The following is a 24,247-nucleotide window of genomic DNA, read 5'->3' as shown; positions in this document are numbered from 1 at the left end:
CACAGAGAATTGATCACATCCTGCTGTTCTTTTGCTGTCTCTCACCATGGCATTAATTTGCTAAGCATCATCCTGGCTTTTAACAAGCTTTCAGTCTCCTGCAAGAAATATCCAGCTAAACCCCACCAATGGGAACAAGCTGTTGTCTCCCCAAGTAATACTGTAAGCTTCTTATGGAAACAGGCTCCCACACAGCACCAGTGCTCCAGCTCCCAGCAGAAGCTGGATAAGCACAGTGGGGTGCACAACTGTGTCCTGGCCAAAGCTTCCTGACCCCTTCTGACAGCAGAACACCCCAGCAGAAGCAGCTGCACCTTACCCCGGGCAGGGCTGGCCGTAATCTGTCAGTGCCTGAGGATGCTCCTTCCTCTCTGCCCCTCCTGAATCCACCACGATGAGGGACTGGGAAAGACTCCTCTCATCCTGCAGTGCTGCTGACATGGAGTCCACAGAGCAGTTGCTCACGATGCTGGAGCGCGATGAGATCTCGCTGTGACTGGAGTCTGAGAAGTTGTCGGATTTAGTGGAAGGTATGAGGGCATAGCCTAATACAGGAGAGGAGAGGAGAAGAGAATGTCTCCATCAACATGCAACAACGAAGAATTGACACACACATTACAGCGAGGATATTTAGGGAAAACCAACCAAACCCTGTTTGCATACAATCAGTCCACTGAGGATTTTGGGGTACTAAAGCTTTTAGCATCTAGCACTGATTTACTAATGCAAGTCCAGGAACACCAATAAGCCACCTGCAAATCCACTACTTTCCAGAGCAGCAGCTTTAACCTACACAACCAGAATCAGCAGCCTACTGTATCGCTACTGGGCAGGCAAATCAGGTCTTTCCAATTCTGCAAGTGCTGACTCCTTCAGTAAAAATGCAGCACACTTCCCACTATCCCTCTGCCATACTGCCATGCAAGACTCAAAAAAAGATTCTGGCAGTGGAGGAGGAGATGCTGACTAAGGTGAAAGACAGCTATGAGCGCTCAGGGATTAGCCATATGATCCATTTCAGTTTTAATATCTGCTCCAAAACTAACAGAGAAGGAAGCAAAGGCAGGAAGGGCAACCTTGGCAGGAGCTGGACCAGACTCCAGTGTTGTTCCTACAGAAGGGGAACAACTGAAGACCCATCAGATTTAGAGCAAAATGTATGGTTTTTTTTCCTCTGCTTGGCTTACCCTCAAATAACTTCTTTCACACACAAATAAGGTATATACACCCCTATAAATCTAACACCTCAGACAAGCTTTTTTTTTCCCTAAATTTCTGCACTTGTGCCTTTTAGTGGGACTGCCACATATTTACATTGATTAGGTGAAGAAGTGAAATGACATGGCAGTGTAAAAGCCAGTGGTACACACAATCTAACACAGAAAACAGATGCCCTTAAATGCATAAACAATACAGAGATGATACAGTATGGCATGTGGAGACACTGGCATACAGCCACTGAGCATAATGCTCATACTTTGAGATTTCAAAGCTTAACTTTGATTACTTGGTAAGATAAGAGCAAATATGAGCAGTAAATATCAATATTATCAAGCTATAGAACTGAACCTTAAAATGTACTTAAGAACAGCCTTTTTAAGATTAAATTTCAGTTTCCTTTCATTTGGCAATAACTAATATTTCATATTCTTTACATTTTTTAGGGACTCTTTAAATTGACACAACTACACTGCAGTAAGAAATGCCCTCAGTTTTCCAACTATCTGGAGAACAAAGAAGAACTCTTTGTTCTCTTCATTAAAGAACAACAGTAGAGAAAAACTCTTCATCTCTTCATTAAAGAAATTAACACTATCTGAAAGGTGAGCCATAACATAACAGCACATGTGTATAACAGACTAAATATAAGTATTTGCTGGGCTGAAAAGGACACCAGAAGATGTGACCAGTGGAATAGCGGAATACACACCAGTGCTGGAAGTGAGCATTCCACTGACCAAGTATCAGGGACTGTTTAATTAACAAATGCTGCAGAACTTACTGTTTCACTGGCATTTGGGACACACTAAGGAACTGAACTGACACTGTACCTGTTCCTTGATTCTCTAAACTTCACATTATTGTCTTCACTGCACTGTAAGGGTGATTAGCTATAATGAACTGACACAAACATCTGGAAGGGAAGCACATCAAACATCTTAAACATGTAAATGGATAATGCTGAAATAAGTCAGATAAACTCAGGATATCAGACACAACATGGACATCAGTCTTCCTTCTAAAAATACATTATATAGTCTTCCTCCTTCTTCTAGGCCTTGTGCATAGGCAGTAGGATATGTACACACTGCTGTTGGTACAGATACTTGCTGTACTCAGAGCATCAATGTCTTTGCTGTTTCCACTGCTTTCTAAGGCTTCAGTGGGCTCTGCTTCCCTCTTTACAGTAACAGCTTTCCTTTCCCTGGAGAAGCTTCTTTCCCTAAGTCTTCTAAAGAGGGATCCCTTTATTTTTGTGGGTTCATGCTCAGCTTCTGTCTTTCTACTCTCTTTCTCTCTGTCCACCTTTGCACTTCTCTCAGAACTCTCTCCAGCTTGGCAAATCTTCTGGATTTGCTTTTGTAAGTAAGCCCCACCTATTCCATAGCTGCGCTGTCCACTGTTCTTGTTGCTGGTTTCACTGGCCAGTGATGAGGAAGAGCCAGAGAGATTCATCTGACTGCAGTTATCCGACCTTTGGATGTTGCCAACTACAATGAAGTAGACACAGACAGATGTTGACAGATGATGAGATAAATAACAACAAAAATAACAACCTAATTGAAAATCCTTTTTTCTTCAATCCTATTTGTGTATCACTTGAGTATAGCTTAAAAGAAAATGAAATCTAAGATCAAGTGGAATGTGTTCATGCCTAAAATTATGTCTTTCAGCTGTCTGTGAAGCACCTAATTTTAGATCAATGAGCTGTTAGCACAACACATACAACAAAGTACAGATCACCTCAATCAAATGAGATCAGTGCTGAAAGCAAGATGAATTAATGAAACAATCCCCAAGAAACAAAACATTATTTTCAAAGAACCAAGTAAAAGTTAACAAAAATAACATACTTAGAAGCGATGCTCAGTGGAGCAAGATTTGGCAACCCAAGTATTGAAGCTTTTTATACATATGCTGTGTTTAAGTAAAATAAGTGGCATTCTCCTAAAGGAAACACAATCTTGTGAAGGCAGAAGTGGACAGACCAGCCTGATCTCCCACTGAGAAGGGTGAGAAGATGCAGCAGGTCACTGTGCCATGCCATGCCAAGTGGCTTTGGGCTGTCAGTGAGTCAAAGCAGCACAGAAGGGAGAAGAGGGGCCTTACACCATCCAACACCAACCACCCGCGCTGGCTACTGAGTGGTGCTAAGAGATTTCAAATCAATTTCCATCCAAGGTTCACTAATGATGAAGTGATGCAGGTCTTTTAAGATGAAGACATCAAAAATAAAGGGATTCTCAGGGCATCATGAGAGACAGGGATGCATACAAAGCCCTGTGCACAAGAACAAAAAGTATGAACAGCGACTCGAGGATTTAGATGGATGCACTACTTCTGCAGCAACATAAACCACCTGTCCCGGAGAACTATGACACCATTCTACCTTCAGCTCTATCTGATCACCTGCTATTCCAACTACCTGGGGCAAGACCAGAAGTTGTCTCAATAGCTGCAGTTTCTGTCCAACACTGCCATCTTCAAGAAATCCCCAGGTCTGAGAATCCCATTTATTTAAGTGGCCACCTAAATCTGAACTGGCCTGATGGCAGGTGTCAGCACTTCAGTTCTGTTGGGAATTCTGCCAAAAGCTCTTAGGCAGTATTTTAAGAAAACAACTATTCCATATTTTTTTTAAATACTAAGTGACTTAAAGGTCCAAATATACAAATACATTGGAAAATCATATCTATTAATAGAAAGACGTGATTCTATTATTGACATAAACATTCTAAATTACTATTTCTCTTACATGTCATTGCCAACAAATATTCCTGCCACTGCCCACCCTGGTTTAGGCTCCAGCTCCTGGGACTGACACTGCCACACACTTACCTTTGCGTGGGGAGCCCTGAGGAGAAGCAGGTGGGCTGGAGTGCAAAGAAGATGCCATGGACATAGTGTCATCTGCTTGTTTCTTACTACTTACTTCCTCAGACAAACTTAATGACTTCTGTGGAGAGCCTGTACCTATGAAAACAATGGCATCAGTCACTCCACATTATTCTTCTTTTGAATTAACTGATTTCTGTTTAAACTACAAATAAGCACCACATTGAACAATCAGAATATTCAGCAAAGAGAGGAAGAGATGCTCTGAGAATTCTGCATGCGGAGGCAGCCTCCATTTAAATTTAGATCAGATCAGCTGTGGCCACTGCTACTGCTGGCTGCTCATCTAAACTGTGTTGAAACACCCATATCCCAACAGGAACCACTGCAATGGATACATTTGCTGTGGTTTTGGCAAAGGACTATGTAAAAAAATACCTGTGTGCAGTATAAACCTTGGAGGAAATCCTTGCCCATGGCACTGTTGGGACTGTGTTAAAAACCATGTGTGTCAGAGCCACCAGGTCAGCTCAAGATCTTCACAAGCAGGAGCTCTCAAATCAACACTCATGGCCACTACCCACAGCTTGGCCAGTTTAGCAAAACTAGTGTCCCACACATGGTTTGGTGTTTCTTACTCACTATTAGACCATCCTGCAGAGGACTCAGTGCTGAGGAGTTATTTCAAGTTCCCAATAACTGTTAGATCAGCATGGACTACCACACACAAATGAAGAAAGACCTCTGAGAAAAGTTTCTGGAACTTATCAAACTGCACAGGCTTTTCATAGGAGAACTGAAATAAGTACTAACTGGAAACAGTATTTTATATGCTGTAATATATTGTTTTCTGAAGCTATTTCAAATTATGTTGATGCCCAATATAATATAAATTAATTCTGTATCAGTTATTGACTGCAGCTAACTTCATTTAATAACCCACAACTGCAGCTTTCAAATGATACAACAGTTATGTAAATAGGACAAAAGCTTTTTAATAAAGAATATACTGCTTTGTAACTAGCAAATTCAGAGACTAAAAATATGTTCACTAGGAGCAACTAATAATTATGTTGCTCCATTTGACCATAATGCTGTTAAAATGGTGTCCCAGTGGTTAAAATATTAAATGTCTGTGATGTTTCAATGATTTCACCCAAATATATTAGACCTCATGAAGCAAGAGCATATTTGGAGACAGCATCTCACCACTGACTGTTTTAAAGTTATAAAAGACTGTGCAAATAACTAAGCATGCTCTCTTAAAACACAGCAATATGTATCAGCTGGTTTAAAATGAATTAATCTAATAAAGTTTACAACAGTATCTCACATAAACCACTCAGCTACAAAAGAGCTCCTCCCTCCTGCTTGCTTACATCTTTAAACCTTCCCAGCCAGGTGAACTGAAGATACTCACTGAATGTGACATGGTCCTTTGTCAGTCCCTTTTTCCTGCTGGGGTACAAATTCACAGTTGGGACCTGAAGAACTTGACTCATTCGATTTTGTTGATGCTGATGGGCTTTTGTGGTTTGGCCAATTGATCTCATGGGCACTGGAGACATTTCGGAGGATTTCCCTCCTCTTCTCTCACTTAAATTCTTTGTCACTGTTAGGGAAAAACTGCATATAAATATCTAGCACTTTCAATTGCAGGATTAATGCAATACAACCAACCAGACAAAGGAACCACTGTACAAAGAAGATAAATTGTATTTTAAACCATCTCTAGTCCAAACACGACAATGAAGATGATGTGTGAAGAGCTTTAAAAAAAAGCCCTAAATTCTTGAAAGTGCCATCGAGGTACCTCATCAAAAGATCAAAAGATGTTGTTTACTTCTACCACAAGCCTGTATTTTAAATGTTTGCATGCAAGGTGCAATTGCATAACAGCACCTCTTTCAAAATCAGGGGGTTTTGCAAGTGGCATCAAATATTTCACTAGGTGGCACAAGTGATTTACAGCACAGGGCTCCGCTTCAGCTTCTGCTTTAATCACAAAGCAACTCACAGAGTGCTCCTCATGTGACTTCTCCTGAAATTCAGTTGGAAAACTCTGGATTGCAGTGTCACTGCTGCTCATTCCTACCACAAGCAAGGACAGAAGCTAATTACTGAGGTAAGAAACGGGGGAGCTGAACCCCTGAAAAGTGGGTAATCTAACAAAGTGGGGAGAGACATCCCTGGACAGGTCAGTGCTCTCACTGCACCAGATTTACAACCACTAGGGGCTGGCAGGTCCCTCATGCCACACATCACTGCTCTATTCTTTCTTTGTAACAAGGATCCTCAACTGGATCTCCTGCCTGTGGGTTTTGGGGCTTAAGGCTTTTTCCACAGTTTAAAAAAATGTTCCTTTTAATAATATGCCAATCTACCACATATTTATTTGTATATCCACTTAAATTTAATTTTCCTTCCTCATGTTTAAGAAAATACAGAATTAATTTGCCTAACTACATGAAGTAGTAGGGTATATAATCCCTATTTTTACTTCCAAATATCTATGGCTAGCACCGTGCATATAAGATTTTAATTTTTTTTTTAACAAATAAAAACCAATCTGATAACATTTATGTTTTTCTCTTGGGCCTGGTACCTGTTATGATTGCACACAGATCATCTAGCAAGAGTTCAAACATGAAGGATTTAGCATTTTTTAAAAGGGAGTTAAATGTGGCCATTTCCAGGTTTCCTGCTTCAGTGCTACTTAAAATTAAATGCTAGAAGAAAATTTGCATAAGACATCATCTTAGGCAATAACAAGGATTTGCATTCTTAATACTGGATAACGGCAAGGGCTTGAAATTTTATCTTCAAGATGCCATCTCCTAGTTATGCTTTGAACTTACCTCATCAGAGATAAAACAGTATTTGAAGACAAAAAAAGCCTCAAAATGCTATATTTGGACAAAAGACAAGCAGGAAACATAATTTTGTTTAGCATGGCTGTTACTCATCTATTTTGAAACAAATCTGCCTTTCAAGAAAGTGAAAACTGCTAAAGTATCTAAATAAAACACAATTATAACTTCTCACTTCTAAATAAGAATTTACTGAACTGTGTAAGACAGCAGGTCAGACAACAGTTTGTTTGACAAGAGCTCAAATTATGAGAGCTATCCTGCTGTAGTCCTCAATTTGTGACTGTCAAGCCATGTCAAACTCATCAGTCAATATTGACCTAACTTCTCCTTCTCAACAATCTTCATTTATTCAAAGGTGTAATCCATTGCACTTTCTATATTGATTTTGTCTCTTTTCATTTCTTGCTGTTCATATGGTAAAGACTACTTTTATCCTTCCTAGGTCTGTGCAAGGACAGCAGGGCACCAGCAGAGCTGATGTGCTATTGGATTTCCTGCCAGACTGATGGAAAGACACCCAGCTTTAGGAACTAAAGGTCAAAATAAAAAACATCACGGAAGTTTTTTGAGCTCAACCAAAACATGAACACACATGCTGTCTTGCTGAAGCTCTCAGTATATGAACTGAAAATACAACCCTTACTACAGTATCGTCCCCTCAGAGGAAAAGTTTAAGAGTATTTTTACAGAAGGAACAACGTTTTTTATAAATGCTATACATCATGCTGCTGTTCTAGCTCACTGTACTTACAAGTGCTGTATGCAGGCTCACACTGAAGTGACAATATCTGGATCTTCTCTTCGTCTGTCTCTACACTGAGGTTGGACAGGTACTGCTTCACCTTCCTGGCCATCTGGGCATCCTCGTAGAGCTTCTTGGCGTTCAGCAGCGAGCTGCGGCGGGCGCGCTTCTTGTGAGCGCCTCCCTGCACGTCCAGCATGTTGGAGTTCATGCTGCCCTGGCTCAGAGACCTACGAGAGAAAAGAGCAAAGCACTAAAGGTTCAGTTCTCAACAGCAACAAAGAGCTGCAGCAGCATAGGCCAAAGCAGATTAATACCAATAGTCTTCAGTTAGGGCTAGTGCATGCTGATGCAAATGAGTTAAAAAAGATGAACAGCATTAAAACAACACTTGTCTTAACATATCTGGGTAAATTGAGAGCAGGGATTTGAGCCTAAAACAGGACTGCCTGTGGAAATGTGGAGCTGGGAAGAACAAGGGGCAGTGCTGCATGTGGAACTCATTCAGCTCCACTAATGAACGCCAGGCTTGTGCTGGAGGACCCGCAGCTGACAACAAGAAATGGCCTCAAGTTGTGCCAGGAGAGGTGTAAATTGGACATTAGGAAAAACTTCTTCATGGAAAGGGTTGTCAAGACCTGGAACAGCCTGTCCAGGGCAGTGGTGGGGTCAGCATCCCTAGAAGTGTTCAAAAGACACATATTTAAGGCACTTGAGGACATGGTTTAGTGGTCAACATGGTGGTGGTGTTGGGTTGATGGTTGGATTTCATGACCTCAGAGGTCTTTTCCAACCTTAACAGCTCTATGAATTCAACTGTAGATTCTAAAAGTGGACAAACTTGGTAACTTTGGTGGTTTAAGGAATTGGGTACCCAGTGTGTGCATCAGGCTTACACAGGAACTCCCTGCACTTAGCTGAGCACAGAAGTGAGCACTGCAATCCTCTTACAAACTGAGCTTCTCATAATGGTTAAACAAGGGGCAAATTATGTTAAATGTACAAAGTGCACTTGATTACACACTTAACTTCTTTCTTCAATTAACTAAAAACATTGACAGAAGAGCAGCTCATTAAAAAATGTATTCCAAGAAAGGTGAGGAAGGCAGTGATGATACACATACACCCAGACTTGTATCTGTGAAGGAGGATGCTCCTCAATGCTCCTGATTTTGAGCTCTCAAATCTATCAGTAACTGAAGCAAAAATAAATAATACTGTAATTGTTAAAGAACGTGAGTTACTCTCCCTGACACTCACTCCTATTCACACTGGAAGAGTGACCAAACAACTGATCAGGGTATAGTTTAAACACAGTCACCTCTGTTTCAAGTGCCAAAAGTCCTACACCCACACCAGTTCTGATGCAGTTTTAAATAAATGGAGATCACAGTATAAGTCACACGTAAATCCTAATGGAAAATGTCAAAGTTGTTCAAAGCTGGGTTTGTGTGTGGATTTTTAAATATTCAGATGAATATTTTTAAAGCTACATGAAGACATTTTTCAAGATCTTGTGTGTTTACAGAATCACAAGTGGCAGAATAAACAACATCAGGCACAGAAGAGCCATAATGGCCAAAGGAGTCAGAATGAAACGTTGTTAGAGAAAATCCAAGGAATCAAGTAAACTGAGCTTAGAAAATAAATGTTTGAAAACAGATGACTGCAATGTTTTCAGACATGTTAAATAATCATTCTGAGAGAAAATAGAAGCTTAAAAGCTCTCAGCAATTTACAGCTTAATTAAATAAAAAAGTAATGTTATTGGAGACAAGGAGCAGCAAAAGGCATGATGGAGTGTTCACAGCTATTCAAACCAAGGGGACACTCCTACCTCTTGATGGATAAGGACAAAGCTATTCTACAATCTCAGGAAATTATGTTTATTTTTAATGATAGAAACATTTTATTGTTTATGTACACACTGATTTTTTTCTTTCATGTCTGGATTTGACTTTTTAAGGCAATTTAATTCTACTTTCTTTAACAATTATTTCTCCTTATTCCCTTGTGCTCACAGCAATTCCAAGAGTTAGAAATTACAGTGGCTCCATGGGTCCTGGCTATTTCTCCCCATGAGCTGCCTTGTGAGCAGTTGATTATTGAATATCGAATTCTGCCAGCCAAGGGCATCCACATCAGCATGAGGAACCTGCTAATCCCAGTATGAGCAGCCCAAGCCCTGGCACTGTCCCCATCACTGCTATGCAAAGGCACACAGATAACACAGAACACATAAAATATGGCTACAATGTCAAGTCTTAAAATCACTGCCTGGGCCAGGCAGGAGCTTCCCTGGCCAACATCAGAACTCTCCTTTTTAGTCATTCCATGATCCAGACCTCACACAACCAACACTCCCAGTAGCATCAATGAGGATTTTGGTGCATGAAATGTGAGATACATTTTAAACATATGCTAAAAATAAATACTTTGAAGATTGCCTGAAGACAAACCTCAGGGAGGGAATTACTACATCATTACCACAATTCAAAGTGTCCTTACAGCTGAAAATGCAGAATGGCTTCAACTTTTCAGTAACATGTTAAAAGGCAAGTTACTTATTTCATTTACTTCCCACAATAGTTTGCCTTCCAATATAACTGCACAGCAAGGTTTTTTTAATGCACAAAGCCAAAACTCAAACAACTTATCGACTACACAAAAGCAACTCAGAATTCTTATAGCTGCAGTAAAACATTGGCTGTACCCCTTACTCCTGTTTTCAAAAGAACATGTATTGCAGGGTTAATAAAATGCATGCTGTATTTCAGATGCATGCACTAACGAGGAGGATGCAGTATGTTAAGAGTTGCATAATCTTTATTTATCTTAGTTGCATTCAGCTCTACACTTACCCCAAACTTCTCCACCTCTTCTTCCTGTAAGCAAGAGCCATATACATTGAAGCATGTATTTGAACAGAAAAGCACAGGAAAAAAATAAAACAGTTGAGAGTCAGGAAGAAAGATGTAGACAGGAAAGAACAGAAAAGAAAAATCTCTATACAGCCACATTCTTCTCAAACAATAACACAATGTTTTCATGAAATGCAGGGGCAAAACTTGACAAATACTTTAGTATCTATCAGTTTTTTGTTTAACCTATGAATTGAAAAATTCAAATTTGCATTAATTTCTTTTATTTTCTCTAAATCAAATTGGATGGAGTGCAACTCATTCATATTGCAGAAAATGGGATTACATTAATTTATTCTTTGCCTGTTGAAAGTGTATGATAAATCATCACTATTAATATTCAGGTTTATGATATTGTTTTCTCTTGACTGTTGGTTGGAAAACAAGCCAGTTGCCAAATTCACCTTGAAAGCCTGGACACTCTCAGTAATTGGTAATGAACTTGTGAGCAAGTCTCGTGTTATCACTAATACACATCTTTCTTGTTGATTTTTCATCTTCAAAAGCATTTATTTGATGCTTCATAACACAAACTGAGAGATCAAACGTGAGAGAGAAAATGAAAATTAATATAAATGACATGAAAACACGGAATTATTTTCTTTTAATCTTTGGCATTATCTTTAATATTGGATGCCTAAGCAGTTTAGGTCAGTAATGTGTGTAATTTAAATTACAGTCATTAAAATGTGTTCTGTAATTCTAAAAAAACATACTAAAGGTAACTATTTACTGTTACTTTTTTTAATTATTAGACTTCATGAGGTATTAGGAAGTGCATGGGCCATCAGGGAAATTTATTTATAGACTAATTTCAGCTGTGAATGCCAAAGTTTCTGAAAAGCAATCACAACTTCTCAGTTACTGACTTTATAATTTTATATTAAAAATAAAATCTTGCTAATTTCTATCCAACTGTATAAAAGTGAGTCTCCACTGTGAAACCAAGTAACATTAACAAGGATCTGGTATTTTTGGCTCAGACTGAGCTATTTTAGAGTCACAGAATCACAGAACAGTTTGTGTTAAAAGGGACCCCAAAGTTCATCCCTTATATCCCCTACACCTTCCACTAGACCAGGCTGCTCACAGCCCAATCCAGGCTGGCTTCAAATGCCTGTATTTGAAAAAAAGAAATATCTTTCCTGATAGCCAGCCTTGCAAACAAAAACCAGACACAACTGATGATCCTCTGCGAATCCTGACCACTGGAATACACAGGGAACCAAACCTCCATGCTCCTATAAAGGCTCCCTATCCTTGCATGCTCCATTTCCTTCCACTGCACAGATGTAACTGAATTCACAAATCAGAGAGAATCACAAGCGCACAGGTGACTGGAATTTTGGGTGGATGAAGCACACCTCACCCAGAAACTGCCCCCTGTGTCTCCTACTTGCACTGCTCCCTGCAGGCTGTTCAGAGGGCTCTCCTCTGCTGGGGTGCACACAGGCAGGGCAGCTCGGGAGAGCTTTTTGCCATTTTCTCAAGTCAGAGCCACGGCTCCTCAGCCCTGACCCAGCTCCCCACCAGGCTGCACCTGAGGGGTTTTGTCTGGCCCATCAGCTTGAGGCAGACAGTGCAAGGAGCAAGGCCACCACCCACCCCATGGACACCCACGGGGTCAGGACCCTGTATGGACACAACAGCAGAGCCACTGATGCTTTCAGCTCAGCCAGTGGGGAGAAAACAGATGCAGGAAATAATTCATTTCCACTAAATAAAATCTGGAGCTAATCAGCACCAGATTAGGAGTTATGTTGCTTTTATTCTGCACTTTGTTAACATCAAGCCTGGTGATATTCAGCATCAAGATAAAAAGAAAAAAATAAGAAAAATAAGCCAAGAAAACACCCTCCACCTGCTGAAGCCTGAACATATCAAACATTATGTAGGTGGAACAAGCTGTGCTTAGAACAAATAAAAAATATTTAGTTTGAATTTAATATGTTATCAGTGGGATTTTGTTTTGAAACAGCATTTGAGGTCTATACATCAGTGATTCAGGTGCTTTTTATCTCTCTCTCATATCTAAATATTGTACCCTGTAATATTATACCTCTCTCAAAACTCTACTGACACTAACATTTTATTTGGCAGAAGTATGTATCATTAAAATTAGAACTTATTCTTCAGTGCTTTTTAAAGGCAATAAATTGGTTTATTAGTCATTCAAAGCAGGTCTGGGAAGCCTCAACTGTTTTGCCATAATTTGATAAAGGCTGTGGTTTGATGGTAGATGTCAGTGATGAGGCACACAATGAAATACCAACGTGCTGATGCACACAGAGACCCAGATCCCCCCACAACGAGACCCCTCAGTGCTGCTGCCCTTCCCACTGCACACCTTTGTCTGAACATCACAGCTGGATCCATGTTTGCAGAGGTCATTCGCACAACCTGGCGGATTTCTTTGGCAATCATGCGGAGCTTCTCAAAATTCACCAGGCCATCCACTTTAGAATCATTGCCTGCATAATTGAAACACACACATAAGAGAAAAAAAAAGTAATAAATGTTTCTGAACAGCTGCTGTGCTTCTAGCTCTTCCCTTGTTACCCTTTTCCCCTCCCTGTCCCCCAACCAACACAATTTTTTTAATCAATGTAGCAAGAAATCAGGATGTTCTCTCAAAACACTGATTGAACCAAACCCACTTGGACTACCCTATATTCTTTTGTTAATTGATATCTAAAGTAACAAGAAGGAAAAAGGAATAAGTGAACTATGCCCAAATTAACTCTCATAATATTAAAATAATATAAATACAGAATTGACATTAACAACATCCACATTAGGAAAGAAGTTCAAATAGTTCTGAACCATCACAACCAAGAATTAAGCATATTTAGAAGTGATTCACCTCAACCAGTTATAAACAGGATTTTGTATAAAGGGAACAAGATGGAAACATTTAAACAAAATCCCCTGAAAATGTTGAAAGCAAGAGTAGGAGGTGTATCACTGTATGCATGTCACAACATGGAATGAAAACCTGGAAAACGTTACAGCAACAAGCTTTTTGTAAGAGAAAATATTTGAAGTAGTGTAGCTACCAGACACCACACTCACCTATGCTTCCACCCTAAACCTCAGGACAGCTGAGGAGGATTACAGCATTGCTTTCAAAATACTAAAAATATGCATTTTATTTTTAATTTTTGTCTAGGACCATTCCTAGGCATTCCCAGTTCTATTTTATATCATTCCTATAAAGGATCCCTCAAAAGCATCCTACTGGTGGCAGCTTCGTTAGACACATGTGGACACATTGAGCACTGAAGAAAGGGCTGAAGTACATTCAATGCTCCATTTATTTTCTCTGTGTTTGACATTACCTTCATGCAGAAATGTGATATCTTTCTTGACAACAGGGAAAAGTGGGATAATTGGAGGCTGCATGCTCTGGCTGCTGAGGATGTTGCGATATTTTGCCATGTTTCGAGATGGATCAAAAAGATCTTGAAGGTCTCTGAGGTGCTTTTCATACTTGCTGGGTAACTTTTCCCAAGTGCCTCTGAGACGAGCTACTGGTGCAAGATTTAACCCACTGCAAGGCAGAAATGTTTCATTATTAGCTGTGAGCAGAATCGTTACCCTTCAGAAGGAAGTGAAGGGTTGGGAGGTTGTTTTAAGGATTAAAAATAGCTTTCCCAAGGTTAACTGCAAAGCTGGGTGAATAGCAGGCTAAGAGTTCATCACAATAACCCTCTGCTGTTTAAACAGGACTGCTAAAAACCACGACTGCTCAAGGTACAAATTTCAAATGACTGCCAAAATAATATCTCTGTAACACAGGGCTGACATTTATTTAAGAATCCTGTAAAAATGTATGCCACAGTAAGAACAAAAATGGTAAAAAATGCATGAGGTGAACCAATGATTGTACAGAAAATGAGAACAGTGCAGAGCTCATCCCAAGCAGAAGTGGCAAGACTTTAGAAAAAATTCTTCCTTATGAGGGTGGTGAGACCCCAGCACATCTAATGATGCTCCATCCCTAAAGTGCCCAAGGACAGGCTGGATGGGGCTTGGAGCAACCTGGTGTAATGGAAGGTGTCCCAGCCCACAGCAGGGGGCTGGAATAAGATTATCTTTAAGGTCCCTTCCAGCCCAAACCATTCTCTGACTTCAGAGCTTCAGACAAAAGCATTTGTAAATGAGCAACTGACTAACAATTGGAAGCAGCAGATATGCTAAAACTTCTCACTGTGCCCTCATTCCCACTGAGTAAAAATATACCCAGAATTATTTGGATGCAAAAACACCCCATTAAATAAAAACATTCAATAAATTAAATCCACCCTCCCTATAATAATTTGTCACCACCTAGGCTCAAGGAATTCTGCAATAATTGCAAGGTCCTCACCTTTGCAGCACTGGAAAGGGATGTGCACTGCTCAGCAAATCCAGACCCACACTATCACTGAATTTGCTATTCTCAGATTTTTTTTTTTTTAAACCTTACTGTATTTCGTTTATTTTTTAGACAAATTTCTCTCCATGCTATGCCAAACAAAGCCTTCTCTGACATGAAAAAATCAAACATATGCCAGCCCACAGCTCCTCTTTTCCACACTACATTAAGATGGTTATCTTCCTATTTCATGAGACATATGGCACCAAACTGCTGTGCAGGACAAGGCAAGGAAGAGAACCCCTCTGCCATATGCTAACAAAAAAAATATATTCTCTTGGAAATAACAGTAAAACAAAAACTAAATTATTTGCCTCCTTTTTTCCCCCCCAGACAAAAGATCATTTTAGTCATGGCCTGACTGGACTTAACTGAGAAGCAGAAAGAGTAATTTCCTTACCTACAACAAACCATGAAAAATTAGGGAGCAGAATAGAAAAATTAGAATCACTATCCATGTGTGTATTCCCACATAATGAGAGCCAGTCTCAATGACTGTCCAGTACCCTTTACAGAAATTCATGAATTCTTTAATGACTAACCACAAACCAATATATTTGATGGACTGGTTAGACATGGAAGAAAATATTTTAAAATGGTGTTTTCAATAATGCTGCTGGGATGCAGCACAAATCCAGATCTTTGTCTGATGAATCACAGTGTCTTTTTTTTTTTTTCCTACAGTAAAGGCTGGGTGTAAGATAATTGCAAATACAGGAAATGATGAACTCATGCTGTTAAAGCAGCAGCATTCAGTGTAAGTCAGAAGAGAAAGCTTAAATGTGCAACTGAAGAGGGAAAAAAAAATAGAGAAGCAAGCAGATGACAGGAAAGAATGAGAAGGAAAATGAAACCAAAACAAGACTGATTTGAGGAAATCCTTACAATGCAAGGAAGAAATAAAGTAATCTCATCATCATGTATACGACTCAGTGCCCCCTGGAAAAGTAACAATGACAGACAAAAAGAAGGGAAATTGGGTGCCAAAGTCACAGAAAATGACACAGTGCTCAGGTAGGTTTCTGTAGTTCATCAATCAAAGCCTGCTTTGAACCCATCTTCTCTTTTCCTGTGAGTACCAGCGTGAGAGACTGTCACACCTTGCACCGCAACCGGACAGAAGCGCTGAGAGGCCCCGGTGACAATCCACCTCTGACCAGTCTGGCTTTGGAAAACCCCCCAGCCCCAGCTGTAGGCTGCTCAGGATATTCCCATTTCTTTCCTTTCTGTCTGGATTACCAGAATTGCCTGTGACAGCACCAATCAGATCTGAGAAATGGGAAGTATTTTACCTTATCACCGCAAACATGGAATTGAAGTTCTTGCATTCTCGACAGTGGAGAGCAATTTTAATGAAATGCTTAATAATCTTCATTCTTTTGAGCTGGTTGGGTTCTGCTAAAATTTCCATGGCAACCCAGAAGGTCTCTTGATTGATGACATCCTCAAACTGTTTGAGGTGAGCATTCCCTGTTTTGGAGTCCAGCTTGTACAGGTCATCGATGTACTCCGTTGGCTCGATGTTGCGGAACAACTCAAAGTCCCGCATGGAAAGCTGAGTGGCCACCTCAATGGTGCTCAGCTGCAGCAGGGAAATTTGGCTCTCTCGGAGTAGCTCTTGAGCATCCTCATCTGAGCATAGGGTTTCTGTTTCCATATTGTTTTTCAGATAATAACTGAAGAAAAATTGAGGAACAACAACACATTAGAGATGCTCTTCAGAGGGTTTGTGAACACAAAGACATTGAACTGTACCAATCACTGTGAGCACTACAGAGACAAGAAGGGACAACATAACCTTGTACTTCAGTTAATGTAAAACAGCACCATTACTTAAGTAAACAAACATTTCAAAAGCTCTTTGTTAATATTTTTACAGTGTACTCTGTAATATGCTGTAGTGCTCACCTTTTCCATTTGTAAATTCAGCAGTGAAAATAGCATTCCAAAAACACACTAGTCCTGAGAAATCTCCTGTTAATGTATTTCTACATTTGTTACACAAATTTAGTGTGGTTTTTGCCCATAAATTTACTGTGGCATACTAATATTTGCATGAGGCACAGGGTATTCAGGAAATGAAAATATATCTGGAAAATTCATTCCATGGTCCCAGGTAAATCACTTTCAGATACACAAAAATTTGTTACTCATAAATTCCCTCTGTTGCCTAGGAAAGACAACTACAGAATATTTTAGTTTAATAAACTTTCTTCTGGTATAGGTCAGGTCATCAGATAAAACCAAAGCACTTAACATGTCAGAAACATTCAGAACAGTTTACTTAAAAATGGAAGAATTTATCTCAGGTTAATATCAGTTCATTGCAGCATGACACTAAGAAAGATATTAATTGCATACTTTAATCCTCAAGTACATGTGAGAAGTGTCAAAACAAATATAACCTTTTTCTCTAAGTGTAAACCACTATATACATTATCTTGATCTGCTAAATTTAGCTGCCATCAAACAAGCTTGCTGCAGATTTAGGGAGGGATTCTTGGGTGCAGAAGAGGAAGGTGATCCAAAGAAGAGAGGAAAGTGTAAGTTATTGGCACTTACTTGGCTGTGCTTTGAACAGTCACCTGACAATTTAGATTAGAACACCTCTCCCTGATGTTGGGTTTAATTACCACAGAGGTCTTCTCCGATGTACAATGTTTCAAAGCCAAATAAACCCCAGTAAAACAAGGCACATTTACCGTCCATTGAGCTGGATCCTGTCAGCCAGCTTGGAGAACTGGTCCGGGAGGCGCCGCTGTTTGATGACCCCCTCGGGGCTGACGGACACCTCACACAGGGAATAGGTCTCGGGGGCTCCCGTCAGGTTGAACTCGTGCACAGCATGACTCACCACCTCCTTTGCTGTAGTGTCTTTGCTGATGATGATGTAACAGCTCTGCTGATCTGCTTTGAAAACTCGTATCACTTGATCTGGAATATCTACAAAAAGAGCGTAACACCTTTAATGCGTGAAGTACTTTTCCCTTGAAAAGACACAAGGTCACTTGGAGAGATATTTTACAAGGGCATGTGATAGAACAAGGGGGAATTGGCCTGAGCTGAAGGAGGGCAGGTTCAATTGGATGTTAGGGACAAATTCTTCCCCGTGAGAAGGGTGAGGCCCTGGCACAGGTTGCCCATAGAGGTTATGGACTCTCCATCCCTGGAGGTGTTCAACACCAGGCAGGATGGGGTTTGGAGCACCTGGCCTAGTGGAAGGCATAGGGTGGAACTAGATGATCTTATGGCAAGCCAAACCATTCTGTGATTCTATGATTTACTGTCCCATTTGATCATCAGGAAACAAAAACAACCAGCTTCTGGGGAAAAAAACATGCTGGACTTAAAAAATATTTAGAATACTCTGGGTTTTTCTTTGTAAGGAAAAAAGAAGACTCTTCTCCTCTCTGTTCTTCTAAAACCCAATTACTCTACCATCCCACGACCCAAAGCATAAGACATGCAGGTATGAAACTAGACTGTGCTAGCCATTCCTTCACAGTATGTCTTAAAAACTCTGGCAGCATCATTCCTCCTTTGGCTCTCTTGTGTCTGTGAGAGCCAGGTCCACACACGTGCCAGGGCACTCTTCCCAGGGATGGGAAGCCACCAAGTATGGAAGGATGGGCTTAGGGTAGGAGGATATGGGGAGGAAAGGAGATTTGGTTGCTCCCGGAACTAGCCACGAGCTTTTACCCTCACTCTTTCCCCTGAAGGAACTAAGCTGCTGCCAGCAGTTAATTCCTTGGCTGGTGTACTTATTTATAGCACATTTTATGTATTATAAATGCATTAGAGAACAGCTTTATCTGAGGCAGCCTACAGCAGGAAATAAATACCTACAGAAACATGTGTTTAATGCAGCTTGATGATTGCAAATAATTTGCACTATTAGCTATTACAGAAAGTTTGATTTTCTAAATAAAACTGATTTTTTAAAAAATGTCAGGAGTCAAAATGCACACTAATTTCAAGCACAAGGAAGCCCAGTTTTTCCCTTCTCTGAAGACTAAAACTTCACAACTTTTCTGCAGACCTGAGAAAGTGGCAAGATATTGGTGAGCCCTCAGCCAAGGCTTCAGAGTCTGAAGGTCTCCAAAACCACACCAGAGGCAGATGTGCCATAACTGCTGCATCAGAGATCCCCACTGAGGGATGTCATTAAAGCAACAGCCTTCCAAACAGCCCTCCCCTTCTTCTCTCACTGCTATTTGTCCAGTCCTTAATTGACATATCTGTGAATTGAGACATGCCCTGGAGCCCCAGTGATGATCAGGTGTCCCTCTGCCCAAGGGGAACCTGTCCAGGGAATCATCCTGCTGGGCAGGGCATCCAGATCCTTCAGGCACTCCCAGCAGCAGCTCTCTGAGACAGTTTTAGATGCTGCTCACCCCACTGCCTATTCATTGATTTTTCCTCAATCAAAATAATCTGCTTAAGGAGGCAACAAAGATCTTTGGGGGCAGTGACCCTGGGGTTACTTTTTCTTGCATCAGGATTTGTATGTGTTATGGGCACAAGTAGAAGGAATTTCAAGGTAAAAAGTAAGCCGGTAATCTATGATCCAGCACCAAAGATCCCACCCACTGGCAAAAAGTCTCAACATCAGTTGTAAATAAATTTTAAGATGGAAGAAAACATAAAAAAAATTAAAAAACATTAAAAAAATTCCAATTGAAAGCTAAGTAAATAAATTTTAAGATGGAAGAAAACATGGGTTATTTACTCTAACAGGTTCATGATTATGATTAAAACACCATCAGAACATTCTCATCAGAAGCTGGGTTCTAGCTGAATATGAGAAGTTCAATATATATATGAATAGGGACAATATAAGGGAGGAGTATTTTGTACTTTATTTCAGAGTGAAAGTGGTGGAAATGAAATATTGAATAATTAGAGAAGTGCCTGCCATAAAAGTGATAATAAAGAAACAGAAGAGGGAAACATCTATACTTTGGTATCAACATACCTAAAAACAAGAACACACTCAAGGTGTAAAACTGAAATTAATTGGGGAGAAAAAAGTAAAAAAAAACCAAAACCAACAAACAAACAAAAAAACCCAAGCCCATGCAACCAAAACAACATGATAGGTAAGGGAAAAATTACAGGCACATTTCTGTCTTCATAGTCTTTGCTTTTAAGCAGGCAAACATGAATTATTAAATTAAATTCTTTATGCATTATTCAGCTCATTTTGACAATACAAAGCACATTTCAAGCTGGCATGCACAGAATTTTAGTTATGAAGTATAACAGAAGAACAAACTAAATCTCAAACTGTTGTCCTCTGAAACTTCAGTTCTATGAAACAGATATAAGCAACTTCACCCCTTTAAAGCAAGGCCACAAGAAGCAGAGGAACCTGCAAGAAGTCATTCAGTGTGCTGGGGGCAGAAATGGGAATAAAATGCAGGTCAGCCTCAGCCCAGCACTGTGCCTGTATAGGAACCTATGGATTTGTTTTAAGGAAAATAACAGAGCACAGGCTAGCCAATGCCCCACAGTGCAATGTCTGATAGTGTTAAATTTACAGGCAAGCCATGCAATATGAAGGTCTGCAGGATGCTTTACATGAGGATACTTACAGTAAAACCCAACAGCTGCAGACAGGAGAAAAAGAAAAAAATCGTATCAACACAAAATCAAGATGCAGATGCTTACAAAATTTATCAAGTGTACACTGTCAGAAATAATTTGGTTTTTTCTGACCATTCAAACTGGCAGCATATTTGTTATAGCAAGCTTAAAGTAAAGCTAAGCTAGGTGATCCAGCTGAAGATGTTCCTGCCCATGGCAGGGGGCTTGGAATAGATGACCATTAAAGGTCCTTTCCAACCCAAATCATTCTGTGATTCTATCCAAGATGGACTAACTACCACCATTTCATATTAAGTGGTAACTTGTATAGTATTAAATCAAGATTTTTAGAAAAATGTGTAGCTCTCATGCAGACAGCAAGGCCCTGGAACTGCAGCAAAAAGAGAACTTTATGCTATGGGTATTTATGCACCTGATAGGATATATCTGTGCACATCCCTTTTAAAGGGGAAATCTGCAAGTTTATGTAAACATAAGTCACAGTCACAAAACACTTTACAGAGTATGTCATTATGTACAGAACTTACACTTAAAATAGAGGAAAAAATATTCTGACTAGACATGTTTACAGGCAGCTGCCTATTGCAACAAATGCCTCCTGCAGCCACCCCATAAACTGGATTCCTACAGCAACAGCAATGAAAGCCTAGACCACACATCTCAAAACATTTTTTAGGATTTCAGATATACTGAACATGTTGAGTATACATGATGTTTGTAAAACATGAAACATGAAGATCACTGTGCTGGTACCATGGCTGTCCTATTCTATCCACAATACTGCTTGAAATAGATACTGGCAGATAGAAGACTGGACCAGTCAAAGGACTGAGGAGAGATGGCAAAGGAGAAAGGGGCAAACAAAGATTATCTCCTTCCACCAGAGCCAAGTAAATTAAAGGCTCTCAGAAGTGGCAAAATACAATTCTTTGTAAAAAATAAGTAAGTCTCACATTACCTAAAAGAATTATACAAGAGAGGCTCAGGCAGTGTGGATTTTCAGTACCTCTCCAGTTTGGTCCTGTTAGGCCCACAGGATGCACAGCAACTGCACTCAGATGCCAGTAACAACTGCAGTATTCCCCCCGAGCCAGCTGCCTTGCTAACCACCCTGCAAATCAGCCTCAAGCTGCCATTTACCTGAAGGGTTAGAGAAATCCAGAATGCTGGTGGTGGGCTGCAGCAGGTCAGGGCTGCTGGATGAAAGGGTGCCTGGAATGGGCATGATGGCCAGGCTGTGGCGGCACTGCCGTGTCCCCACGATGCTGTCGTCCTGGGACTGGCTCACGCTGCCGTCGCTGCAAAACAGTTCTGGCTCAGTTATCTGCACTAACTCCTCTCATTCACCTTGGCATGAATGGAACTGAGAGCAATAATGGTGTTCAGCTGTTTTAACTACATGCTGTAGACAGGCTTGCAAAACAAGATGGGGATAAAGATTTGAAAGCGTTCATTGGGAGAGAAAAGATATTTTGGTCTTGTTCTGCATTCATGAGGCAGGAACAATGATTTTTTTTAAAAAACATAAGCAATGTGGATATAGCGACTAGAAATACTAAGGAATTGGTATCTCTTAATGGCCTGAGGCTGAAGAGGATAGATTTTAGCTAGATGTTAGAGAGAAATCCCTCCCTGTGAGGGTGGGGAGGCCCTGGCACAGGGTGCCCAGAGCAGCTGTGGCTGCCCCATCCCTGGAAGTGTTCAAAGCCAGGCTGGATGGGCTTTGGAACAACCCGGTCTAGTGGAAGGTGTCCCTGTCCATGGGAGGGGCTGGAAGGGATAGTCTTTAAGATATTTAAGCTCCCACTCAATCCAATCCCTTTCCAACCATTCTATGATTAAAATATCACAACCTAATCAGGAACCATTACTTCTTGACAAAAGAACCTGACAAACCTGAACAGTTTTGGAGGCAAGATGCTGAAACGGGTCTTGTCTAAAATTTTCCTGATTCTGTTTCTTCCACCAGATACAGTGTTTGCTTTCATTTTCTTGTTTCCTTTTTCACGAGGAAACATCTGTTCCACATCTCCAGGCATATCTGGGATAGAATAACGGTTGTTTTTCTTTTCTGCAATTTTTGGAATATGTGGAATTCCATTCTTCTCCTGTCCTATCCTGCAGAGCAGCTCCTTAAACACTGTAAGAGAAGATACAGTTGTGAGTAACCTTTGCACATTCAGAACTTCACTATGAAATCCTCTTTTCCCCTCAACCCTTTTGCTTCTCACATCCCAGAGAGAGAATAAGGAAACACTGCATTCAGGGCAATAAGCACTATGCATTTATTGGGGTTTTTTTTGCGTCTTTTAGGTAATGGAGTGCACATGCCTCTTCAAGAGTAACTGCAACACAGACTGATATTTTCCCGAACTGTCTTTGCCTCTACTAACACTTCTGAACAGAAGCTGCATCAGATTTCCTATTGCATTTATGAAACTAAGCTAGTCTATAACCCACACTGACATTCTCAAAGCTAGAATTCCATGGTAATTATAGGGATTTTGTTCTGTTTCCTTCACATATATAAGGTGAAAAAATGTTCAAATTGTCTTGTCGACATCAATTATTTCTTTAAAGGTCCTTTAAAAATCTTTTGAAAGCCTTTCAAGTCAGAAATTCAATATTTTCTACTGAAATACTGAATTAAATTTCTACTGAGATACTGGAAGAATGAAGAACTGAAAACAAAGCAAATTAATCAGATTGTCCTGTGAGGAAGGCAACCAAAATTTGCTGTACAGAAAGTCCAATTAAATGGTACATTTCTGTTTTATAATAAAAGCTAAGGCTACAAGCTCTCCAAGTTAGATTTGAATAGAACAACAGGAATTGCTCATAGTCAGTACCAGACACTTAACACTCAATTAACAAGTCAGGATAATAAGTATCACCGTTGCAAAAAGCTTCAAGATATTAATTCATTAAAATTTATCAGAGAAATCACCTTGAAATTCTATCAGCTAGCAGGAGGAAATTAGAACCCACTTGTAAGAGTATGTTGCTCACATTTATAATACAAATGAACAACCTATCACTGTCTCAGTTATAGTGATGCTTTATTTCATGTCATTTCACATTAGTCTGGACCACTGGTGACTCTGGTTGTTTCAAGCTTTTTTAACATTATGCTAATAAGCAACTGCTGAGGGCTTGAACCTTTTTAGCTGCACAGTAATAAACATAGTATAATAATGAAAAGAAAATCAATAGTGAACAAGGGCAGGTAACTGGAGGAAGGAAATAGGAGAAGAAAACCACCAGAAGATATGGATACAGCTATGGAGGAAGGAGCTATCCTGTGCACAGTCTCCTCCTTTCTGTAGCTCTTGTTATTCTGTTGTCTGAACAAGATTATGGAAAAAGAACAGATGATTTGACCGAGATTTTAAAGAGGTATTTAGGTGTTTATATTCATGATGACAATTAAAAGCCAACATTTATATGCCACACCATTCTTTATATCCCCTTTTCAATTATAAAGGTAATTTATCCTCTCATTCTTACAGCCATTAAAGAAAGTTTTAAAAAATCACAGTTTTACATTTTTGCTGTTTCTTGGCAAAATTATTTTGGTCCAGATCCCTGGCTTTGTTTCAGCCCCACTGCATGGAGGGACACTAAATCAGCT

General features: G+C 40.1%; 1 protein-coding gene across 15 annotated transcripts in view; it reads right to left on the bottom strand.

The window, feature by feature from the left end:
• The window catches only part of RAPGEF6 (Rap guanine nucleotide exchange factor 6), a 123,509-nt gene that overhangs the window by 11,576 nt on the left and 87,686 nt on the right, over positions 1–24,247 (bottom strand). For 5 of the 15 annotated variants that reach the window (XM_039701218.1, XM_039701207.1, XM_039701217.1 and 2 more), the window contains 13 exons: positions 22,513–22,756; positions 21,757–21,914; positions 20,604–20,618; positions 17,712–17,952; positions 16,302–16,685; positions 13,931–14,142; positions 12,940–13,063; positions 10,533–10,556; positions 7,681–7,901; positions 5,477–5,668; positions 4,060–4,194; positions 2,598–2,711; positions 320–545 (listed from right to left, as the gene is read on the bottom strand). In XM_039701218.1, coding sequence (XP_039557152.1) covers positions 320–545; positions 2,598–2,711; positions 4,060–4,194; positions 5,477–5,668; positions 7,681–7,901; positions 10,533–10,556; positions 12,940–13,063; positions 13,931–14,142; positions 16,302–16,685; positions 17,712–17,952; positions 20,604–20,618; positions 21,757–21,914; positions 22,513–22,756 — 2,290 coding nt within the window. Of the gene's footprint in view, positions 1–319; positions 546–2,597; positions 2,712–3,333; positions 3,502–4,059; positions 4,195–5,476; positions 5,669–7,680; positions 7,902–10,532; positions 10,557–12,939; positions 13,064–13,930; positions 14,143–16,301; positions 16,686–17,711; positions 17,953–20,603; positions 20,619–21,756; positions 21,915–22,512; positions 22,757–24,247 lie in introns of those variants that run through there. The other 10 variants (XM_039701219.1, XM_039701211.1, XM_039701220.1 and 7 more) reach the window with 8 other exon arrangements.

The sequence above is a fragment of the Passer montanus genome, unplaced genomic scaffold (genome assembly GCF_014805655.1).
Source record: "Passer montanus isolate IOZ18808 unplaced genomic scaffold, ASM1480565v1 scaffold15, whole genome shotgun sequence".
Classification (NCBI taxonomy): domain Eukaryota; kingdom Metazoa; phylum Chordata; class Aves; order Passeriformes; family Passeridae; genus Passer; species Passer montanus.
This window is presented reverse-complemented; position numbering and strand designations above follow the sequence as displayed.